The sequence below is a fragment of the Rhinatrema bivittatum genome, chromosome 8, assembly GCF_901001135.1.
Source record: "Rhinatrema bivittatum chromosome 8, aRhiBiv1.1, whole genome shotgun sequence".
NCBI classification, from domain to species: Eukaryota; Metazoa; Chordata; class Amphibia; order Gymnophiona; family Rhinatrematidae; genus Rhinatrema; species Rhinatrema bivittatum.
In genome coordinates this window covers 2545867-2566939 of record NC_042622.1, presented here as the reverse complement: position 1 = coordinate 2566939, position 21073 = coordinate 2545867, and the positions used below count along the sequence as shown (strand labels likewise).

Genomic DNA, 21073 nt, shown 5'->3' with positions numbered 1-21073 from the left:
TGAATGAGCAAGCATGTGTGTTGAGATCCTGTGTGTGTGTGAGAGTGAGAGAGCATGTATGTGAATGATTGAGAACCTGTACATGTGAAAGAGAGAGTGTGTGTGTGAATGAGAGCTGGTTTAGGTGAGGGAGCATGTGAGTATGTGATTGAGAGCCTGTGTGTAAATAAGAGAGAGCATGTTTGTAAGCATGTGAATGAGAGTCTGTGTGTGAGAGAAAAAGGCAGCATGTATGTGTGTGATTGAAAGCCTGTATGTGTAAGCCTGAAAAGACAGACAGCATGTGTGTAAATGTGTAATTAAGAGCCTATATAAGTGAGAGAGAGAAAGCATGTGTATATGTGAGTGACTGAGAGCATGTGTGAGAGGGGGAGCGGAGAAAATTGCAAGCAAACCACCCCTCCTCCTGCTAATTCAAAACAATCTCAGGACACCTGGATATCAAACGTTCCCAGGTATGCCAGAGCAAAATATTTTTTTGTATCCTTATTATTTTTCATTACTGGGTCTTTGTGTCTGCTACTTTAAAATATTGTATTGGTATCTGGAAATGTTTTATATGAGTTTTTAATTATTGGATATTCCACTCATCAGCTGTTTTGAAATAACCTGTTCTTTTTGTTAGTACAGTTTTACTGCTGATGATTTTATATTTCTTGATTTGTTTTATAAGGATGGGTGATGTTTCTTTTTTCCTTTGTTACACTGCATACAGAGACTCTGGCTTGTTGCAGTTTCCAATTCAGTTTTTGTCTGCATGCTTCTTGTTATGCGTTTTGGTCTCTTTATTCTATGTTAGGTGAGGGACAGCAAGTGATTCAGGTGAGGTTTTCTGCTGGCGTGTAGTTTCTGTGTAGGACTCTGTAGCAGCCTGACTTGGTCTGTTTTCCTAATAGGAGATGTATTGGTGTTTTAAGGCCTGGTGTAATATTTTCAGTGTTGCCTTTTCTTAGGTAAGGTGGTTACTGTTTAAGTGCTGGAAATTGGTGCTGTTTTGGTGTGGGCTGTTTACTATTTATGCAATTTCTGTTGAGACAGAATATGTATCTTTTCCTTGTGTCATTTTAAACAATAAAAATAATTACTGGACCTTTACTTTTTACTTCTGCTGTGAATTATAATGAGCAATGTGTCCCACATGTGAGCGTGGCCTGTCAGGTGTGTCACGATGGGAAAAAGGTTGAGAAGCACTGGTCTAGACAATCTCTCCAGAAGCACCAGTAGCTTTTTTTTTGTAATTTAAAGATTTATTAACAGTGGCAAATAGACAAACCAAAATACAGAATATCAAGGATACAGTCCAGAACAATATCAGAAGGCAAAACAGAACAAAAGATATCGGATTGCACCTGTAAAATTAGTGTCATAATGGAGCTATATGTACTATACAAGTCCCACTGTATTTTCCTTCCCCAATCCCCCCCCCTCCCCCCGTCTCCATAGGTACTTCAAGGGAAGAAGTTGATATATTAGAAGAGAAGCACAAGCAACCACCCAATTAAGAGACAACTCTACATTGACAACCTCCGAGCATATCAGAGAGAAGCCGTAGATTGAGTGGCTTTCCATCTGGTATATGACTGCCAGGTTTTGTCAAATTTAGGCTTGGTGTTATGTCGAAGAGCCGTAATTTTAGTCAATAAATATATTTTTTCTACTTGCTGTTGTATCTCTGCTTTTGTTGGGGTCCGGGGATCCTTCCACGCCCTGGCTATCGCCATGCGTGTGGCCAGTATGACATAGTGGGCCAGCCGATTGTGGTCATCAGGCATACCCAGAATCCTAAGCCCAAGTAAAGCCTGAGCGGGACCGAAATCTGGGAAGCCCGGCAACATCTCCCCCAACCAATGACGAATAGCCACCCATAAGGTCTGTAAAATGGGACAATCCCACCACATATGCATAAAAGAGCCCACAGACCCACATCGCCGCCAACAGTATTCAGGAACCCGAGGCATAAATTTGTGCAACCGTTGAGGATACATGTACCATCTATACATAATCTTATAAGCATTTTCGATCAGGGAAGTAGCTATAAAACCTTTCCCGCGGCCTTGGAATATCGTTTTCCACTGTGGAATAGAGATATCCATACCCAAGTCCCTTTCCCATGCCAGTTGAAAACTCACTTTAGTCCTAACCTCCCTCGCCAGTACGGTAGTTGATAAATTCCCGATAACAGCTGACTAGAAGTGTCAGCTTTCTTACATAATTTTTCAAAAGAAGAGGGACCAAGTGCCAAATGGGTCCCTAACTGAGCAGTTCTCGCAAAGTGAGCGAGTTGCATATAGGGAAAGTAGTCTGAAGCGGGCAGATTATATTGGTGTTGTAAATCGGGAAAGGATTTAATCCCAGTCGAGCCCCATAAATGACCCCATTCCACAATTCCCTTCCTCTTCCAAAGAAGGAGGGCCGGATTATCCTGTCCAGGACGAAAGTCCTTATGGTCATATAGACTGGAGCTAGCATGATACTCTCTCCGCTCAACAAGTCGGTCGCTATGCTGGTGCCATAACGCCAGAGTGTCCAAAATAGAAGGAGATAAAGCGGTCCCTGGGTCCACTATCCATGTCCTCTTGGGTTGCCAGATAAGAGACCGCAAAGGAGTACCCCCAAGTAGCTCCTGATTAATTTGTATCCATTGTTTGGGGTTCCTACCCTTATGCCAATCAACCACTTTTTTGAAATGAGCTGCCCAATAATATCGGGCAAGTTCCGGAACACCGAGCCCCCCCTGCGCCTTAGGCCGAAACAGGACACTCCGGGACACCCTCGGCCTCCGCCCAGCCCATATGAAATTCATACATTTCCGTTGCCAGAGTTTAAGTTGGGGGGTAGGCACAGGGATGGGAAGAGTTTGAAAGAGATACAACAATTTTGGTAACAAGGACATCTTGAACACCGCCATCCTCCCCATCCAGGAGATGTGGTACCTGCTCCACTCTTCCATTTCCCCAACCAATTTTTCCATAAAGACCCATAATTAAGAGTGAAAAGATCATGAGACGCACTCAATTGCACACCCAAATACTTGATATGGGAAGAGGCCCAACGAAAGGGAAACAAGCCCTTCAAATGTACTACACTCTGGGGGGTGAGATTGATGTTCAATATCTCCGATTTCTCCCAGTTAACCCGGAAACCCGAAACCCTGCTAAAGGCCTCCATCTCTGACATCAACTGAGTGAGTGAGAGTTCGGGCTTGGTGAGGGTAAGGAAGATATCGTCAGCATAGAGGGATAGCTTAGATGAGATCCTGCCCATCGTGAGCCCTTGTATATTCTCCTGCCCTCTAATTTTAATGGCAAAGGGTTCTAAGAACAATGCAAAAAGCAATGGAGAGAGCGGGCATCCCTGCCTGGTTCCTCTGCCAACTATGAAATTGGGAGAGTAACCACCATTGATCTTTAAACAAGCCTGGGGGCCATTATATAATTGCCTTAACCAGTGTAGGAAAGAGGCACCAAAGCCCATGCCCTCTAAAGTGCAAAACAGATATGGCCAATGAACCATATCAAACGCCTTTTCGGCATCTAGGGAGAGAGCTATGGTGGGGACCCTATATCGCTTTGCAAACCAAATGCTGTCAAAAATCTTATGCACATTATCCGCAGTTGTCCGTCCCGGGATAAACCCCGATTGGTCCGTATGAACAAGCTGCGAGATGAAGCAATTTAATCGTGTGGCCAAAATTTTTGCCAAGAGCTTTACATCGATATTAAGTAGAGAAATAGGCCGGTACGAGCCACAAAGGGAGGGATCTCTCCCAGGCTTCAATAATATGGTGATCCCAGCCGTATTGGTCTGGGGAGATAAAGCGGAACCCCCTCTCAGAGAGTTGAAAAAAACAAGAAGAATGGGTGCCAATATCGTGGCAAACTTCTTGTAAAATCTAGGCATAAAGCCGTCTAGCCCAGGGGACTTATCCGCTTTTAGAGTGTTGATAGCTTCCGTGACTTCCAACAAAGTAATTTCCTTATCCAGAAATTGCCGTTGGACAGCTGTGAGCTCTGGTAATGGGATATCTGCTAAATACTGAGAGATAGTCTCAACCGAAACCTGGGAGTCCATGCTGTACAATTGAGCATAGAATTGAAGGAATCGCTGTCTAATCGTGGAATTATCGGTCACCAATACTCCATCTGCTCCCTTAATTTTTTGAATAGTAGCTTGGGCTTGTTTATGTTTCAGCGTTTGGGCTAAATACTTTCCCGCTTTGTTCCCCCCCTCGAAGAAACCGCTGTCTCGCCAAGGTTAACTGGTGAGCAATCCTGGCTGAATCCAATTGCGCTATCTTATCTTTGGTCTCTTGGATTGCCTGCGAAATCTGAAGATCAGTGGGGTCGCCCATGTGAGAGTGCTCTAAGCCCGTAAGATGCAATAACAACCCCTGCCGCTCCCCCTCAGTTTGTTTTTTAACAAAAGTGGCTCGGGAAATAAACGAGCCCCGCAGAACACATTTCAGACACTCCCAGAGAATCCCTGGATCCATCCCCTCAGTATCATTAGTTTGCATATAGTCCTGAATATCCCTAGCAATCTGACGTTGGAACTCACTGACTTCCAATAAGGAATCATTCAAACGCCAGAAGCGTTGCCCTTTATCATAATTTGTGATTTGTAGGGTGAACCAAATGGGAGAATGATCCGACCAAACGATCGGCTCAATATCCACAGCCTTTACCATATTTACTCGCAGCCTATCCACCAAAAACATATCTAAGTGTGAGTAACTATTATGAGGGTGCGAGTAGAATGAATAGCAACGCGACTTGGGATACCTAGAACGCCAAATATCGATCCCAGAAACCAGGGATTGGAGGCGTTTCAGGGCTTTCCGAACTGAAATGGAGTCAGCACTACGCCCCGTGGAATTGTCCAATACCGGGTTCAGGGTCGTATTAAAATCACCACCGAGGATTACACTCCCTTCTGCTTTAGTGGCTAGGATATCATACAAGTGAGAGTAGAAAACTTCCTTATGAGAAGTTGGGCCATATATTGAAACAAGGGAGTACATCTCAGACCCCACTCTAATATTCAAAATTAGATAGCGCCCCTGAGCGTCGGCATGAGTAGTCAGTAGCTCATATTGTAAATCCTTTTTGAGAAGGATCCCCACCCCGGCATATTTATTGTCTTTAGTGGCTGCAGCCCAGTATTGGTTCGGATATTGGGCATTTTTTAATAAGGCCTCATACCGCTTTCTGAGTTGCATCTCCTGGAGATAAATCACATCAGCCTGTAGACGACCCATTTCCTGAAAAAGAAGCTTACGCTTCCGCCCAGAATTTAGGCCTTTGACATTCAGAGAAACAAATTTAAGAGTAGCCATGATAAAGATAGGGGTCCACCATACCTCGCTGGAAGCACCATGGGAACCCGGAGATGTCTAATCCTATTAGGAGTTGTGGACTCGCCCTTATAAGCAGACAGGGACATCCCCCCCCTGAGCAAAAGAATCCAAGGCAGACATAGAAAATGGCATACCAACTAAGCCCCAGGTCGAAACCCTCGCAATACCTATGAAGAAATTGAAACCCCCCCTCCCTCCCCCGCCCCCTTTGAATCACCTGGGAAGGATACAATCGTTCCCAGCATCTACTGGAGGAAGTACCCATCCTGAAGCGAGAGTGACGCCCCCCTCCCCTTAAATAGCAAAAAATACGATTGCTTTCGCGGCTAAGTAGCATGATCAGATATAAAGATACAAAAATATGAAACCCAAACAACTGGTAAGAACCACTGCGTGTAAAACTGCAACCAACAAAGTAAAAACGCAGAAATGTCCACTAGGAGCCATGACCATGGCAAGGCAGCCTGAAAAAGAAAAGGTTAGAGATAGAGTCACATAAGTCATGGTGGTACGTCTTCCACCCGAACATCACTGGGGTTTCTTCTTAGGCGTTTACCCCCCTTGGGAACCCGCTGCCATCTAGGTGGTTCCGCGCGTCGACTCTTAGGAACCTTGGGATCCGAAGTAGGTATCTCCACAGTCAAGCCCGCCTCCTTCGCCGCCTGTACGCCATCCTCAAAAGTGTGAGCCTTGTAAGACTTCCCCTCCACCTGGAACCAAATACCAAATGGGAAGAGCCATCTGTACCGGACTTTCGCCGCGGTGAGGGCCGTGGTAATGGGCTTAAACGCAAAGCGCTTCCGCAGGGTGGTGGCAGCCAGGTCTGCATACACTGCGATATCGTGGTCTTCCCACCGCCAGATGCGTTGTCGGCGCGCTGCAGCAGCAAGTTTATCCTTATACAGGAATGAGTGGAAGCAGACAATGATGTCTCTGGGGGTATTGCCAACTCTAGGCCCCAACGACCTGTGGGCTCTCTCAATCTGAGTGCTGTAAGCGGGCTCTCCACCTTCAGGCGCCTGCTCCCCCAGGATCATAGCGCTGATCCGCTGGATGACTGAAGTACAGTCCTGGTAAGCCTCACCCTCTGGCACCCCTTTAAAGCGCAAATTACAGCGTCTATTTCTATTTTCAATGTCTTCGAGCTTTGTCAGCGAGCTCTGTCTGTCGGGCCTGCAAGGTGGATAAATCTTTTTGCTGTGCAGCCCAACGCTCATCGTGTTCGTCCAAACGCGTGTCCGCCTCTGCCAGCTGGCGTGCCATGGTAGCATGCTCCTCCCTCATCTCCTGCAGGGTAAGTGCGAGTTCAGCTTGAAAAGATTTTATGTCGGTACGGAGCTCCGTGAACCACGAGCGCATTTCCGCTCGAAGCGAAGAGTCCTCATTTAGATCGGGCAGAGTGCACGCTAGCTCCTCCGTCTGCCTCTGCCCCGTGTCCGCCGCCATTTTGTGCGCCTCAGCCCCCGCCGCTTCCCCGAGCTTATTATAAGAAAATTGTTGTAGATCCGGGGAAGATTTTTTCACCGCCATGGAGCCCCCGTATTCCGCTTCCGAATGTGCACAGTGGTTGGAAAAAGCGCCGCGAGGAACGCAAAAGCTACGCCAAAAAACACCGTCGGGTGAGGAGCCCCGTTCTCAAGCGTCCAGCATGGGAAGTGACGTCACTTCCTCAGCACCAGTAGCTTTGAGCGAGCGGTTTTGCAGAGCCTATTCACCCAGTATCTCCTCTCCAGGGTGGGTCCTGGTGGTTGGTTTTTCTTAGTAAGTGCTGTACTGCACCCTCCGTTTGGGACTTCCTATGTATCATGGCTAATTGAGCTCTTTGTTAATGGAGACAGCAAGTTTACTTACTATAATGAGGTTCTCCGTAGACAGCAGAATGAATTGGCCATGCTTGATACCCATCTGCCTCCTTAGGGGCCGATGCAGTAATGTTTGCGGAAAACGGGCGATGACTTTTCAGCGCCCGCAGGGGGGGTGCCATACAATATGTAAATTAGGGGGTCGTGCTACGAAGGAGGCGCTAGGGTCGCTTGCGTGACCTTAGCGCCTCCTTGCTAACGCGATCTGCCGCGGCTGCCGGTTATGAAGACCGACGCCGATAAACTCAGAAGTCTGCCGAATAATTATATTTTATTATTTTTACTTTAAAAAAGAATTACAGAAAAGCAGTTTTTTTGCTTTTCTGTAATTCTTTTACTTGCGCTCAGCTATTAACGCCTGCTCCAGACGCACATTTATCTTTTTGCATGCAGAGTGAATGAGATAATAGCGCTCATCACGTGTAAATGCATAGGAATGAGCCTATTACTCATTCACTCCGCGTCGGACGCGCCTTCAATAGGCCCTAATCCCCCTATTGCATTAGGGGGGTGGATTAGCGCCTATTTATCCTGCGTCCGACTGCGGGTTACACAGCGCACTCGGCTGAGCGGCCCCTTAGAGAGTTAACTCCCTAACAACTGCTAAGCTCTATCTTTGAGGAAGGAGCTCATGAGGCAGCAGCTGTGCGAGAGCTCCCACCCACGCTCAGCTAGAGAGCTGGGTCCATTCGATGCCACTGGATGACATTGCTCACATATCATTGGACAACAACAACACAACAACACTATTCTGAACTCCTCAAGCCTTTCGCAACTAGCCAAAACTACAATTAACCATTCATCACATGTGAGAGACCTGGGGGTTCTGCTCGACAATCAACTTAACCTAAAAAAATTCATAAACAACACAACGAAAGAATGTTTCTTCAAATTGCAGGTACTAAAAAAACTAAAACCACTACTACTCCTCCGTGACTTCCGTTTGGTGTTACAATCCATTGTCTTGTCCAAAGTGGATTACTGCAACTCCCTCCTGCTGGGACTACCCGCCAACTCAATCAAACCTGTTCAGATGGTCATGAACACCACAGCCAGGATCCTCACTAATGCCAACAGAAGAGAACACATCACTCCCATCCTTCAAAACTTGCACTGGTTACCTATCAAATCCAGGATCCTCTTTAAAGCCCTCATGATGATCCACAAGGCTTTACATAATATCTCCCCCCTCAATCTAACCTTCCAAATAAGGCCACACACCTCAAACAGACCCACTAGAAGAGCATACAAAGACATGCTATATACCCCTCCTGCTAAAGCCTCTTTAAGGAAGCGCGCCCTCTCCACAGCTGGGCCTCCACTCTGGAACTCGCTCCCGCCAAGAACTCTGCCCTTTGGTCTTCAAAAAGAAACTGAAAACCTGGCTCTTCAGTCAGGCCTTTTCGGAGAGATAATCCCCTCGCCCATGTTCTCTCTCCCCCTTGAATCCTTCCGATGCTAAACGTCCCATTGCTCATTGTGCTTTTCTCCCCTAACTCTCTCCCTTTTCCCCCCTACAGGCTCGTTTCCCATTCTTATTATTATTAAAGTTACTCATTTTAATATTATGTTATATCTACCACATTATATGATAGTGTATTCTCTTATGTTGCTAAAGTTTTTCACATATCTGTTTTATTTTCCCCGCACGTTCTTGGTTCCTATGTTTCATTGTATACGCCTTCTGGCGACAGTTTTCAGTTCCATGTAAACGGGTGCGATATGTACCCTGTGCAGGAGCATCGCTATAGAAAAGTAAATAAATCATTGCTAATTCTTCCTGCTCTCTTCAGAGAACTCCATCTCTGCTGAGCAAAGTTGATTTCACTAACCTGCTTGAGTTTCAGCACAGGGTTCAGGTAAGGGTGACCCAAAAAGATATTCATAAAGGGGCAGATTTTGCATAGGCCTGGTGATGTGCGCAAGCCCCGGGATGCGCGTCTCTCCCGGGGCTTTGTGAAAGGGGCGGGGGCGGGACAGAGTCCTCCGGCAAAGCGGCCGGGCCCGGGGGATCGCACGCCAGCACTTGCCCAGCGCACGCAACCTACGCCTGCCCAGAGGCAGGCGCAACTTATGGAACAAAGGTTAGGGGGGGGGGTTAGGTAGGGCTGGGGGAAGGGGAAGGGAGGGGAAGGTGGGGGGGATGGAAGGGAACAAGGAAAGCCATCGGTGCTCTCCTAGGGCTCGGCGCGCACAAGTGTGAACCCCCTTGCACACCCCGACCCTGGGTTTTGTAACATGCGCGCGGCTGTGCACGCATGTTATAAAATCGGACGTAGATTTGTGCGCGCCGGGTTCTGAGCACAAATCTATGCCCCGCGCATGGGTATTAAAATCCGGCCCAAAGCTTTTGCACCAAAGACTCTTAATGAAATTTAAGTTGTTAATGGATAAGAGAAAAAGTTATTCCATGGCTCAAAAACTGGTTAAAAAGTGCAAAATAAAGTGCAGGGACTCAGTAGTCCTTTTTCACAGTGGAGGAAGTTAAATACTGGTGTCCCAGGAGGATCTGGGCTGGGAGTAGTCTGTCACTAGTCTCTAACTCTCGTTCTCTCCCTCTCTATCTATAGGAGGATCTGTGCTGGGAGCAGCCTGTCACTAGTCTCTAACTCTCGTTCTCTCCCTCTCTATCTATAGGAGGATCTGTGCTGGGAGCAGCCTGTCACTAGTCTCTAACTCTCGTTCTCTCCCTCTCTATCTATAGGAGGATCTGTGCTGGGAGCAGCCTGTCACTAGTCTCTAACTCTCGTTCTCTCCCTCTCTATCTATAGGAGGATCTGTGCTGGGAGCAGCCTGTAACTAGTCTCTAACTCTCGTTCTCTCCCTCTCTATCTATAGGAGGATCTGTGCTGGGAGCAGCCTGTCACTAGTCTCTAACTCTCATTCTCTCCCTCTATCTATAGGAGGATCTGTGCTGGGAGCAGCCTGTCACTAGTCTCTAACTCTCGTTCTCTCCCTCTCTATCTATAGGAGGATCTGGGCTGGGAGTAGTCTGTCACTAGTCTCTAACTCTCGTTCTCTCCCTCTCTATCTATAGGAGGATCTGTGCTGGGAGCAGCCTGTCACTAGTCTCTAACTCTCGTTCTCTCCCTCTCTATCTATAGGAGGATCTGTGCTGGGAGCAGCCTGTCACTAGTCTCTAACTCTCATTCTCTCCCTCTCTATCTATAGGAGGATCTGTGCTGGGAGCAGCCTGTCACTAGTCTCTAACTCTCGTTCTCTCCATCTCTATCTATAGGAGGATCTGGGCTGGGAGCAGCCTGTCACTAGTCTCTAACTCTCGTTCTCTCCCTCTCTATCTATAGGAGGATCTGGGCTGGGAGTAGTCTGTCACTAGTCTCTAACTCTCGTTCTCTCCCTCTCTATCTATAGGAGGATCTGGGCTGGGAGCAGGCTGTCACTAGTCTCTAACTCTCGTTCTCTCCCTCTCTATCTATAGGAGGATCTGTGCTGGGAGCAGCCTGTCACTAGTCTCTAACTCACATTCTCTCCCTCTCTATCTATAGGAGGATCTGTGCTGGGAGCAGCCTGTCACTAGTCTCTAACTCTTGTTCTCTCCCTATCTATAGGAGGATCTGTGCTGGGAGCAGCCTGTCACTAGTCTCTAACTCTCGTTCTCTCCCTCTCTATCTATAGGAGGATCTGTGCTGGGAGCAGCCTGTCACTAGTCTCTAACTCTTGTTCTCTCCCTATCTATAGGAGGATCTGTGCTGGGAGCAGCCTGTCACTAGTCTCTAACTCTTGTTCTCTCCCTATCTATAGGAGGATCTGTGCTGGGAGCAGCCTGTCACTAGTCTCTAACTCTTGCTCTCTCCCTATCTATAGGAGGATCTGTGCTGGGAGCAGCCTGTCACTAGTCTCTAACTCTCGTTCTCTTCCTCTCTGTCTATAGATATCTCCTCTCTCCCTGCCTGAGCTCTCTGTCCTGCCTCTGCTCTTTTCCTCTTCCAATGTCTTCTCTCCTCTGTGCCTGCCTACCAGGGCCGCTGCATCCCATTAGGAGAACTAGGTGGTAGCCTAGGGCACCAACCTTTAGGGGGCACTGAAGAGCAGCCATATATGGGGCCACGAGGGTCCAGAGAAGCACAGAATCAGCTGCAAGCAATCCCCATCCTGCTCAGGGCCACTCGGCGGGCCAGAACGCTGCCACAGCGAATGGCATCGGGGCGGGAGCCGGTGCAAGGCTGAAGGTTCGCCTAGGGTGCCTAATATCCTTGCACTGGCCCTGCTGCCTACGCTCTCCTCTCCTCTGCTTTCTCTTTACTCTGTGTTGTCCTTTCCTCTGGACCTGCAAGCACTCGCTGCTCTCCTCTGTGCCCTGTGCTCTCTCTTTCTCTGGACCTGCATGCACTCACTGCTCTCCTCTGTGCCCTGTGCTCTCTCTTTCTCTGGACCTGCATGCACTCACTGCTCTCCTCTGTGCCCTGTGCGCTCTCTTACTCTGGACCTGCATGCACTCGCTGCTCTCCTCTGTCCCCAGTGCTCTCTCTTTCTCTGGACCTGCATGCACTCACTGCTCTCCTCTGTGCCCTGTGCTCTCTCTTTCTCTGGACCTGCATGCACTCACTGCTCTCCTCTGTGCCCTGAGCTCTCTTTCTCGGGACCTGCATGCACTCACTGCTCTCCTCTGTGCCCTGTGCTCTCTTTCTCTGGACCTGCGTGCACTCACTGCTCTCCTCTGTGCCCTGTGCTCTCTCTCTCTCTGGACCTGCATGCACTCACTGCTCTCCTCTGTGCCCTGTGCTCTCTCTCTCTCTGGACCTGCGTGCACTCACTGCTCTCCTCTGTGCCCTGTGCTCTCTCTTTCTCAGGACCTGCATGCACTCACTGCTCTCCTCTGTGCCCTGTGCTCTCTTTCTCTGGACCTGCGTGCACTCACTGCTCTCCTCTGTGCCCTGTGCTCTCTCTCTCTCTGGACCTGCATGCACTCACTGCTCTCCTCTGTGCCCTGTGCTCTCTCTCTCTCTGGACCTGCGTGCACTCGCTGCTCTCCTCTGTGCCCTGTGCTCTCTCTTTCTCTGGACCTGCATGCACTCACTGCTCTCCTCTGTGCCCTGTGCGCTCTCTCTGGACCTGCATGCACTCACTGCTCTCCTCTGTGCCCTGGGCTCTCTTTCTCAGGACCTGCATGCACTCGCTGCTCTCCTCTGTGCCCTGTGCTCTCTTTCTCGGGACCTGCATGCACTCGCTGCTCTCCTCTGTGCCCTGTGCTCTCTCTTTCTCTGGACCTGCATGCACTCACTGCTCTCCTCTGTGCCCTGTGCTCTCTCTCTCTCTCTGGACCTGCATGCACTCACTGCTCTCCTCTGTGCCCTGTGCTCTCTCTCTCTCTGGACCTGCATGCACTCACTGCTCTCCTCTGTGCCCTGTGCTCTCTCTTTCTCTGGACCTACATGCACTCGCTGCTCTCCTCTGTGCCCTGTGCTCTCTCTCTCTCTGGACCTGCATGCACTCTCTGCTCTCCTCTGTGCCCTGTGCTCTCTCTTTCTCTGGCCCTGCATGCACTCACTGCTCTCCTCTGTGCCCTGTGCTCTCTCTCTCTCTGGACCTGCATGCACTCACTGCTCTCCTCTGTGCCCTGTGCTCTCTCTTTCTCTGGCCCTGCATGCACTCACTGCTCTCCTCTGTGCCCTGTGCTCTCTCTCTCTCTGGACCTGCATGCACTCACTGCTCTCCTCTGTGCCCTGTGCTCTCTCTCTCTCTGGACCTGCATGCACTCACTGCTCTCCTCTGTGCCCTGTGCTCTCTCTCTCTCTGGACCTGCATGCACTCACTGCTCTCCTCTGTGCCCTGTGCGCTCTCTCTGGACCTGCATGCACTCACTGCTCTCCTCTGTGCCCTGTGCTCTCTCTTTCTCTGGCCCTGCATGCACTCACTGCTCTCCTCTGTGCCCTGTGCGCTCTCTCAGGACCTGCGTGCACTCACTGCTCTCCTCTGTCCCCTGTGCTCTCTCTTTCTCTGGCCCTGCATGCACTCACTGCTCTCCTCTTTGCTCTGTGCTCTCTCTTCTCTGCTTGCGTCTGTGCTCTGCCATTCAGCTGTCAGTTGTGTTGGGAACATGCTTGTAGACAGTATTTATAGTGGGACATGGGGTATAGGGGCAGATATTCTCACTCCGCAGCTACTCTGGTGACTCTTCTTGAGCAACTTTTGTATGCACCATTGATAATCTTTTTTTTTGTGTTTGTTTTAGGGGTAGGTTTGGGGAAGTTCACAGATGCACAGAGAAATCCGAAAACCTTCCACTTGTAGTCAAAATCATGAAAATCCATAATCCTAAGGACAAGGTTGGTCTATACCTATACAATTCTGTGTATGTCAATGTGTCTAGAGATGTACATTTCCTGGAAATTTTGAAATGAGAAAAAACAAAGAGGAAGGAGAAATTACTGGAAAATTGGGCATCTAAATGGCAGATGAAATTTAATGTGGATAAGTGCAAGGTGATGCATATAGGGAAAAATAACCCATGCTATAATTACACAATGTTGGGTTCCATATTAGGTGCTACAACCCAAGAAAGAGATCTAGGTGTCATAGTGGATAACACATTGAAATCGTCGGCTCAGTGTGCTGCGGCAGTCAAAAAAGCAAACAATCGGGCCGATTCAGTAAAGTCCGCGGGAGAGCAGATGAACGCCCGCTCTCCCGGCTTGCACAAGCCACTTGCCTGTGTGCGCGATTCTGTATGTAAATTAGGTGGTGCGGTAGAAACGGGCAAAAGGAGGCGCTAGGGACACTAGCGCATCCCTAGCGCCTCCTTTTGACCTGGAGCGTCGGCTGTCAGCGGGTTTGATAGCCGACGCTCAATTTTGTCGGCGTCGGTTCTCGAGCCCGCTGACAGCCACGAGCTCGGAAACCGGACGCAGGCAAAATTGAGCGTCCGGTTTTCGGCCCGACAGCCACCGGCCCATCTTAAATTTTTTTTTTTACTTTTTTACTCTTCGGGACCTCCAACTTAATATTGCCATGATATTAAGTCGGAGGGTGCACAGAAAAGCAGTTTTTACTTTCCTGGTGCTGGCAGAAACTAGTGCCTACCTAATTTCTGAAAGTAAAATGTGCGAGTGGGCTGTCAGTCACAGGGTTTTCCTTTCAGGCAATTCATTTATTTATTTATTTATTTGAAACATTTATATACCGGCATTAGTAAGCATACATCATACCGGTTCACATTATAACTGAAAGGCTGAAATTACAATCAACGGGGAGGGGAAACAGGGAGGAATATACATAGAGCAGAGGGCAAAGAAATTAAAGCAATCAAACAACTGTAACAGGCTATTTACAGGTATATATATATATACAGGTCTATAAATAAAGGCTTATATATAAAGGCTTAAGCAGGTTACTAACTGGAGTCTATATACAAGTAAGATCAGTAGGTAAGAACTGGAGGGTGGGGGGGGGGGGGGGGGAGGTAGGGAGGTTTTAAGAACATAAGAAAATGCCATACTGGGTCAGACCAAGGGTCCATCAAGCCCAGCATCCTGTTTCCAACAGAGACCAATCCAGGCCATAAGAACCTGGCAAGTACCCAAACACTAAGTCTATTCCATGTAACCATTGCTAATGGCAGTGGCTATTCTCTAAGTGAACTTAATAGCAGGTAATGGACTTCTCCTCCAAGAACTTATCCAATCCTTTTTTGAACCCAGCTACACTAACTGCACTAACCACATCCTCTGGCAACAAATTCCAGAGTTTAATTGTGCGTTGAGTAAAAAAGAACTTTCTACGATTAGTCTTAAATGTGCTACTTGCTAACTTCATGGAGTGCCCCCTAGTCCTTCTATTATTTGAAAGTGTAAATAACCGAGTCACATCTACTCGTTCAAGACCTCTCATGATCTTAAACACCTCTATCATATCCCCCCTTAGCCGTCTCTTCTTCAAGCTTGAACAGCCCTAATCTCTTCTTTGCGGTTACAACAGTAAAACATCAAATGATGTATAATCATAATAAAGCAACAATCAATACAATTATACAATCAAATCAGCAACAGCACAAATATAAAATAAAAACAATAAAACAACCCAGTACCCCAAAAAACAGTCATCCCAAAATAACAGTGCAGGGGATAACCTCTTTATAACAGAAAAATCTGACCATAGCTAACATGGGAAAACAATTACTAACAATTACTAATATTATATACTTAGGGAATTGCCACTGCTATTAATTGCATCAGTAGCATGGGATCTTCTTAGTTTTTGCGTAATTGCCAGGTTCTTGTGGCCTGGTATTGGCCTCTGTTGGAAACAGGATGCTGGGCTTGATGGACCCTTGGTCTGACCCAGCATGGCAATTTCTTATGTTATGTTCTTAACAGAACACATGGGAATAACCTGCAGTTACTACCATAAGCCACTTGCTGGGTAAACTGGATGGACCATTTGGAATTTATCTATATTACTTTGTTAGATGTTAGGAAAAGGCCTGTTGAAACAGCCAGGTTTTCACATTTCCAATACTGGATATGTGTGCATTGTCTGGCCTCCAAAGGAAAACTATTCCAGATAGCAGGGGCTACATAAGTAAAAGACCGCTGGCATGAGGCTGAAAGACAAGCCGTTTGCACATATGGCATGGGCAGCAAAATAGCCTGCAATGAACATAAGTGAATTTATTTATGTAAAAACATTTTTAACCCGTTGTTAGGATGGCAAACCCTTGTATTGGGGTGAGGTTGACACGACCTACAGGGAAGGCCCTGTAGGTTCTCACCGCCAACTGGTGGAGCAGACGGTGTGAAGACTGAACTGGAGTTTCACCTGTACCAAGCTCTTTCCCCTCAGGAAGAACCTTTGGGTTCCAGGGCCGGCAGTCTCTGAGATACAGGCAGAAGAGTAGATCCAGAGATTGGCTGAGGTTGGAGGCAGGTGGCAGGCAAGGGTGACAGGAGTCCAGGCTGAGGTCAATACCAGTAATCCATCCGAAGGTAGGAAAGTGATAATTGGGGGAAGCAAGAGAGATAAACACAAGGCTAGCCAAGGCTGAAGAGATGAAGGCAAAGTTGGAACAGGAACACTGGAGCAGCAACTCATGCGATTCTAAAGATAGTCAGCTGTTGCTAAGGCGATTCTGTGTGGCAAGGCCAGGGTTTAAATACCCAGCTGTGTGGCATCATCAGAGGGCACCAGGGGATTCTGTTCCCTCCGGGGGCCTTCATAGGTTGTTGCACCATGCGTGCAAATCTAGGAGAAGGCCTCAATGGTGAAGACGGCAGCGTTTCCTGGCTGCATGGAGTAGGGGCAATCCTGGCTGGGCGGCGTTAGGTGAGGGAGCAGCCTGTGAGCCGGTAAATGTAATACCCGCACTCCTCATTTTTGCAGGGCAGCTTACATGATAAAACATTCACAATTAAAATTCATGAAACTCACATAATAACATAGATTTCTTACAATAAAAAACTCAAAAACAATATTGCCTAGAATAGGCCTGGAAATCATTGGTGACATTATACGCCTGCAAAAATAGAAATGTTTTGAATGCTCTTTTAAATGTCTTTATACATTAACTATTTCATAGGGTATCTGGAATGGAATTCCATAGCAGTGGTCCTGCCACAGACAATGCTCTCCGGTGGGTAACATCCAGTCTTGCAAGCTTTAGTGCAGGAACCTCTAGAGAGTTTTGGGATGATGATTATAGTCTAAGAGTTGCATTGAGCCATATTGATGATTCTTTGTGGATTAGATTACGAGTTAAAGTTAATATTTTATATTGTATTCTTTGTTTGATTGGTAGCCAGTGAAGTTCATATAGAATTAGTAGAGTATAGAATTCTTGCGGCGGTATTTTGAACTATTTGTAATGGACGTAATGCATTTGCTGTAAACCCAGAAACAGAGAGTTGCAATAATCCAGTTGGTTGATTACTAAAGTTTGCAAGATTGAGCAAAAATCTTGGTGATCAATAAGAGGCTTCAATTTCTTTAGGTGGTGTACTTTTGAAAAATTAGGTTGACATAATCATTGATATGTGCTTTTCCATGGGTAGTTGAGTCAAGCAAAATGCCAAGGTTCCTTGCCTGATTTACGATTGGAATAGAGTTTCCCTGAAAATGTATGGATGTTGGAGCATTCATGGAGATTGAGCTTGTTCCGATCAGAAATAGGATTTTGGTTTTGCAAACACTGAGTTTGACATGTGCTAACCATCGACTAACACAATTGATGCATAGTGAAAGAAAATGCACTGTGTTTGTCCAATCGATATTGTAAGGGATGAAAAACTGTCATCTGCATATATTTTATAATTTACTGCTTGGGTAACATGTTTTACAAGTGGGTTATAAAGTTTTAATAAATGAAATGAAATAGATGACAAAGTGGATCCTTGAGGTACACTGATGATATTGTGACCCAGTCAGAATAAGCAGAACCAATTTTTATGTGTGTCCATTTGGTTAAATATGAGGTGAACCATTTTAATAAGAGACCATTTATGCTAACTGATTTTAATCTGGCAAGACGGATGCACCAGTCTATAGTGTGTCAAACACAGAATACTAGGATGGAGTGGTCTAGTGTGTCAAATGGTGAATACTAGGATGGAGTGGTCTAGTGTGTCAAATGGTGAATACTAGGATGGAGTGGTCTAGTCTATCAAACGCTGAATACTAGGAAGACAACAAGACAATTGAGTACTCAAATAAGTTGATTCCAGCCCAGGCAGTACCTTATAGATTATACAGGCTTTTAAAATGAATCCAGTAACTAACCAGCAACCAATACTGATTGTAAAGAATAGGGGTTATATGGTCCTTATGTTTCATGACCGTACAAACTTAACTGTAGACAGTGTAAATGCTTGTCCAGCCTGGTAAATACCAATGTAGCTGATCCCTGCTTCAAAATGACATAGCTTGCTTTATTAGGTGAAACTAGGCTTCTAATTCCTTACATTAGGTGCTTAGATCTTTTGAATGTTGGCCCAATATACATCAAAATTCCCATTTGTCGTGACTTATCTTTTTCCTCCCAAAATTTCATTTTTACCTCTCTTTGCACTTTTAAATGTGTCTGTGATATGTGACCCTGTGCACTCACACTCCACACTTCTTCTACAGGAGATGGCAATGAATGAGGTGCATGTGATGAACCAGTTAAAGCATCGAAACTTGATTCAGATGTACGAGGCTCTTGAGACCCCAAATGAGATATATCTTTTCTTGGAGTTGTGAGTAATTTCATCAGTTTCCTTCCAGCTTCAGGAGGTGGGACAAAGTTTTGCATGACCACTGCCCCAAATCTTGGGAAAGAGCTACATGGCCATTACTTTGGAGGGTTGAAGAAAAGCAACACAGGCCCACTCCCAGAGGACTGGGTGGAGAGTGACAGCTGGTCTTTGACCTGGGGGAGGGCATGAATGACCTGTGGCTCTTGCCTCCGTGCCAGGGTCGGTGGCATGCAGCCTCTCCCCTGGGGATTAGGGAGAGAGAGTGATGTGCAACCTCTGTCCTGGGAAGTGAGGGGAGAGCAGCAATGCAGTCTCTGGCTCATGGGTAGAAAAGGAAGGACTGGGATGGCACTGGGTGTGGGGTGGACACTAAAGGATTGGGTCCATTAGATCCTTTTGCTCTGGAATTTGAGACTTCAAACCCTTCCTTTAGATATTTTAGACACTCCTGTCATTCCTGTAATCTTTAGTGTTACCAGCCGCTGAGAAGATTTCCATGTTATAAAACATCTAATACGCAAGGATTTCAATACTTTACCAAAAGCCTGTTTAAGAATCTGGGGAGCAGAAACTTAGCATCCTTTGAAAATCTGGCTATATGGGAGCGATTCAAGATGGTGCTTTGAGGAACTCGTATTGAAGCTGGGCTCTGACTGTGGCATTTACATTTTTCTTCTAACTACCTCAGTCCCTATTGTAAGGCAATGTAAGGGAAGGGATTTTGGTACAAGTCACCAGCCGTGCATCAGACTACCACCTCCAGCTTTGTGCAACCTGCTGTACAGATGGGATCTAGTGCAGTACAGAAGTCAGAGGATTTGCCTTCAGGCTCAGTGACAGACATCTTCCTTAGTCTGGATACCCAAGGCATTCTTCTCCAGCTGGTCTTTGCCAGTAGTGTTGGAGCCCTGATGCCACTGCAGGATGTCTTGCAGTTGAGGAACAATGCGTAGGTGGAGGAGAGTGGCAGCCTCGGACCATGCAAAAGTTGAACATCATGGAGTCTCAGATGGGAGGATATCATGGGACCTGCAGAGGAAAGAAAGAAAGCTGAATCAAGAGTTGAGAGGGTTGCTGAAGAGGAGGATTCAGCACAAGGGGTGAGTGGTTTGGAGTTTTCTCTCATCCCCTTGGTTGATGTTTGCTTTCTGACCATTCCCCCTTTGGTCAAGCTCGACATAGTCACTTTGGACTCAGTCCGCTTGGCAGTTGCCTCTTTGATTTTACAGTTAGATCTACAGATGCAGGTATAGAAGTCCAAGTCTATTGTCCATGCTCAGCAAACTGAACAAATTTCAGAGCAGATTGGTCAGTGTCCTATTGTGGAGTGGTAAATGGATAAAAGACAGGCAGCACCCCCTTTTAGATAACCTCTTTCATGTATCACACTTTTATAATTTTACTTATATAATCTAATCTGTTATTTGTATGCTCTGAATGTTCCTTATTTAATTATCTAATTACGCAAAAATTGTAAAGCCTGTTGCTCAGTTCTGTTATATGTAAACCGACGAGATGTTCCCAACGTTCGTCGGTATATAAAAGTTACTAAATAATAATAAATAGAACTGAATGGTCAGTTTTCCAAATGGAGAAAGGTGGAGTATCCCGGGGGTCTGTACTGGGAACTGTGCTGTTTAGCATATTCATAAATGATCTGGAAAAAGGAATGAGTGAGGTAAACAGATTTGCAGATAACACAATTGTTTCAAGTTGTTAAAACAGCAGTGGATAGTGAAGAACTGAGGAATGACCTTGGGAGACGAGGAGTTTGGGCTTCTAAATGCAGATGCAAAGTAATGCACATAGGAAAAAACCCCCCAACGATGCTGGGTTCCATGATAGGAGTCACCACCAAGGAAAAGTATCTTGGAGTCCTTGTGGATAATACTTTGACATCTTTGGCTCATTGTGCGACAGCAATCAAACAGTGAAATAGAATGTTCGGAATTATTCGGCGAGGAATAGAGATCGATACTGAGAATGTCATAATGCCCTTGTATAGATTCATGGTGTGACCGCATCTTGAGAACTGTGTGCAGTTCTGGTTGCCCCATCTCAAAAAGGACATAGCAGACATGGAAAAGATACAGAAAAGGGCCCCAAAAATGATAAAGGGGATGAAGAAAGGCAACATGGATTAGGACTCTTTAGCTTGGAAAAGAGATGTCTGACAGGGGAGAGGATTGAGATTTATAGGGAACAGTTATCTACACTTTCAAACAGACACTAGGACTGGGGGACACTCCATGAAACCAGCAACGGGCAGATTTAAAACCTCCGCACACGATCTGTTTCTGGAAGATGTAATGAAGACAATTAACACTGTGGGGTTCAAAAGAGGATTGGACACGTTCCTGAAGGAAAAGTCCTGCTTAGCCCGGTGGATGTGAAAAAGCTGGTGCTTATCTTTGAGAGTAAAATATAAGAAATAGATCAACTATTGGGGATCTGATGGGTACTTGGGATCCAGGCTGACCATTGTCAGAGTCAGAATTGATTCAAACACCTCAGCAGTGGTGAACATTGAAACGGAATTGATTCAAAGGCTTAACAGGGCGATTTGATTCAACAGCTCAGCAGGTCAATACCTGTGGTTACATAGGGAGGGAGGCATCTCTAGTTATTTACAGAGGGGGGGTCTGTACATGGGAGGTAGGGTGGGGGTT

General features: G+C 46.6%; 1 protein-coding gene across 1 annotated transcript in view; it reads left to right on the top strand.

Annotated features, from left to right (window-relative positions):
- Positions 1 to 21073, top strand: part of MYLK2 (myosin light chain kinase 2) — a gene marked incomplete in the record, with an annotated part of 96273 nt that overhangs the window by 39388 nt on the left and 35812 nt on the right. The window contains 2 exon segments of the mRNA XM_029611028.1: positions 13412 to 13505; positions 18295 to 18404. Of these exon segments, the coding sequence (XP_029466888.1) occupies positions 13412 to 13505; positions 18295 to 18404 (204 nt within the window).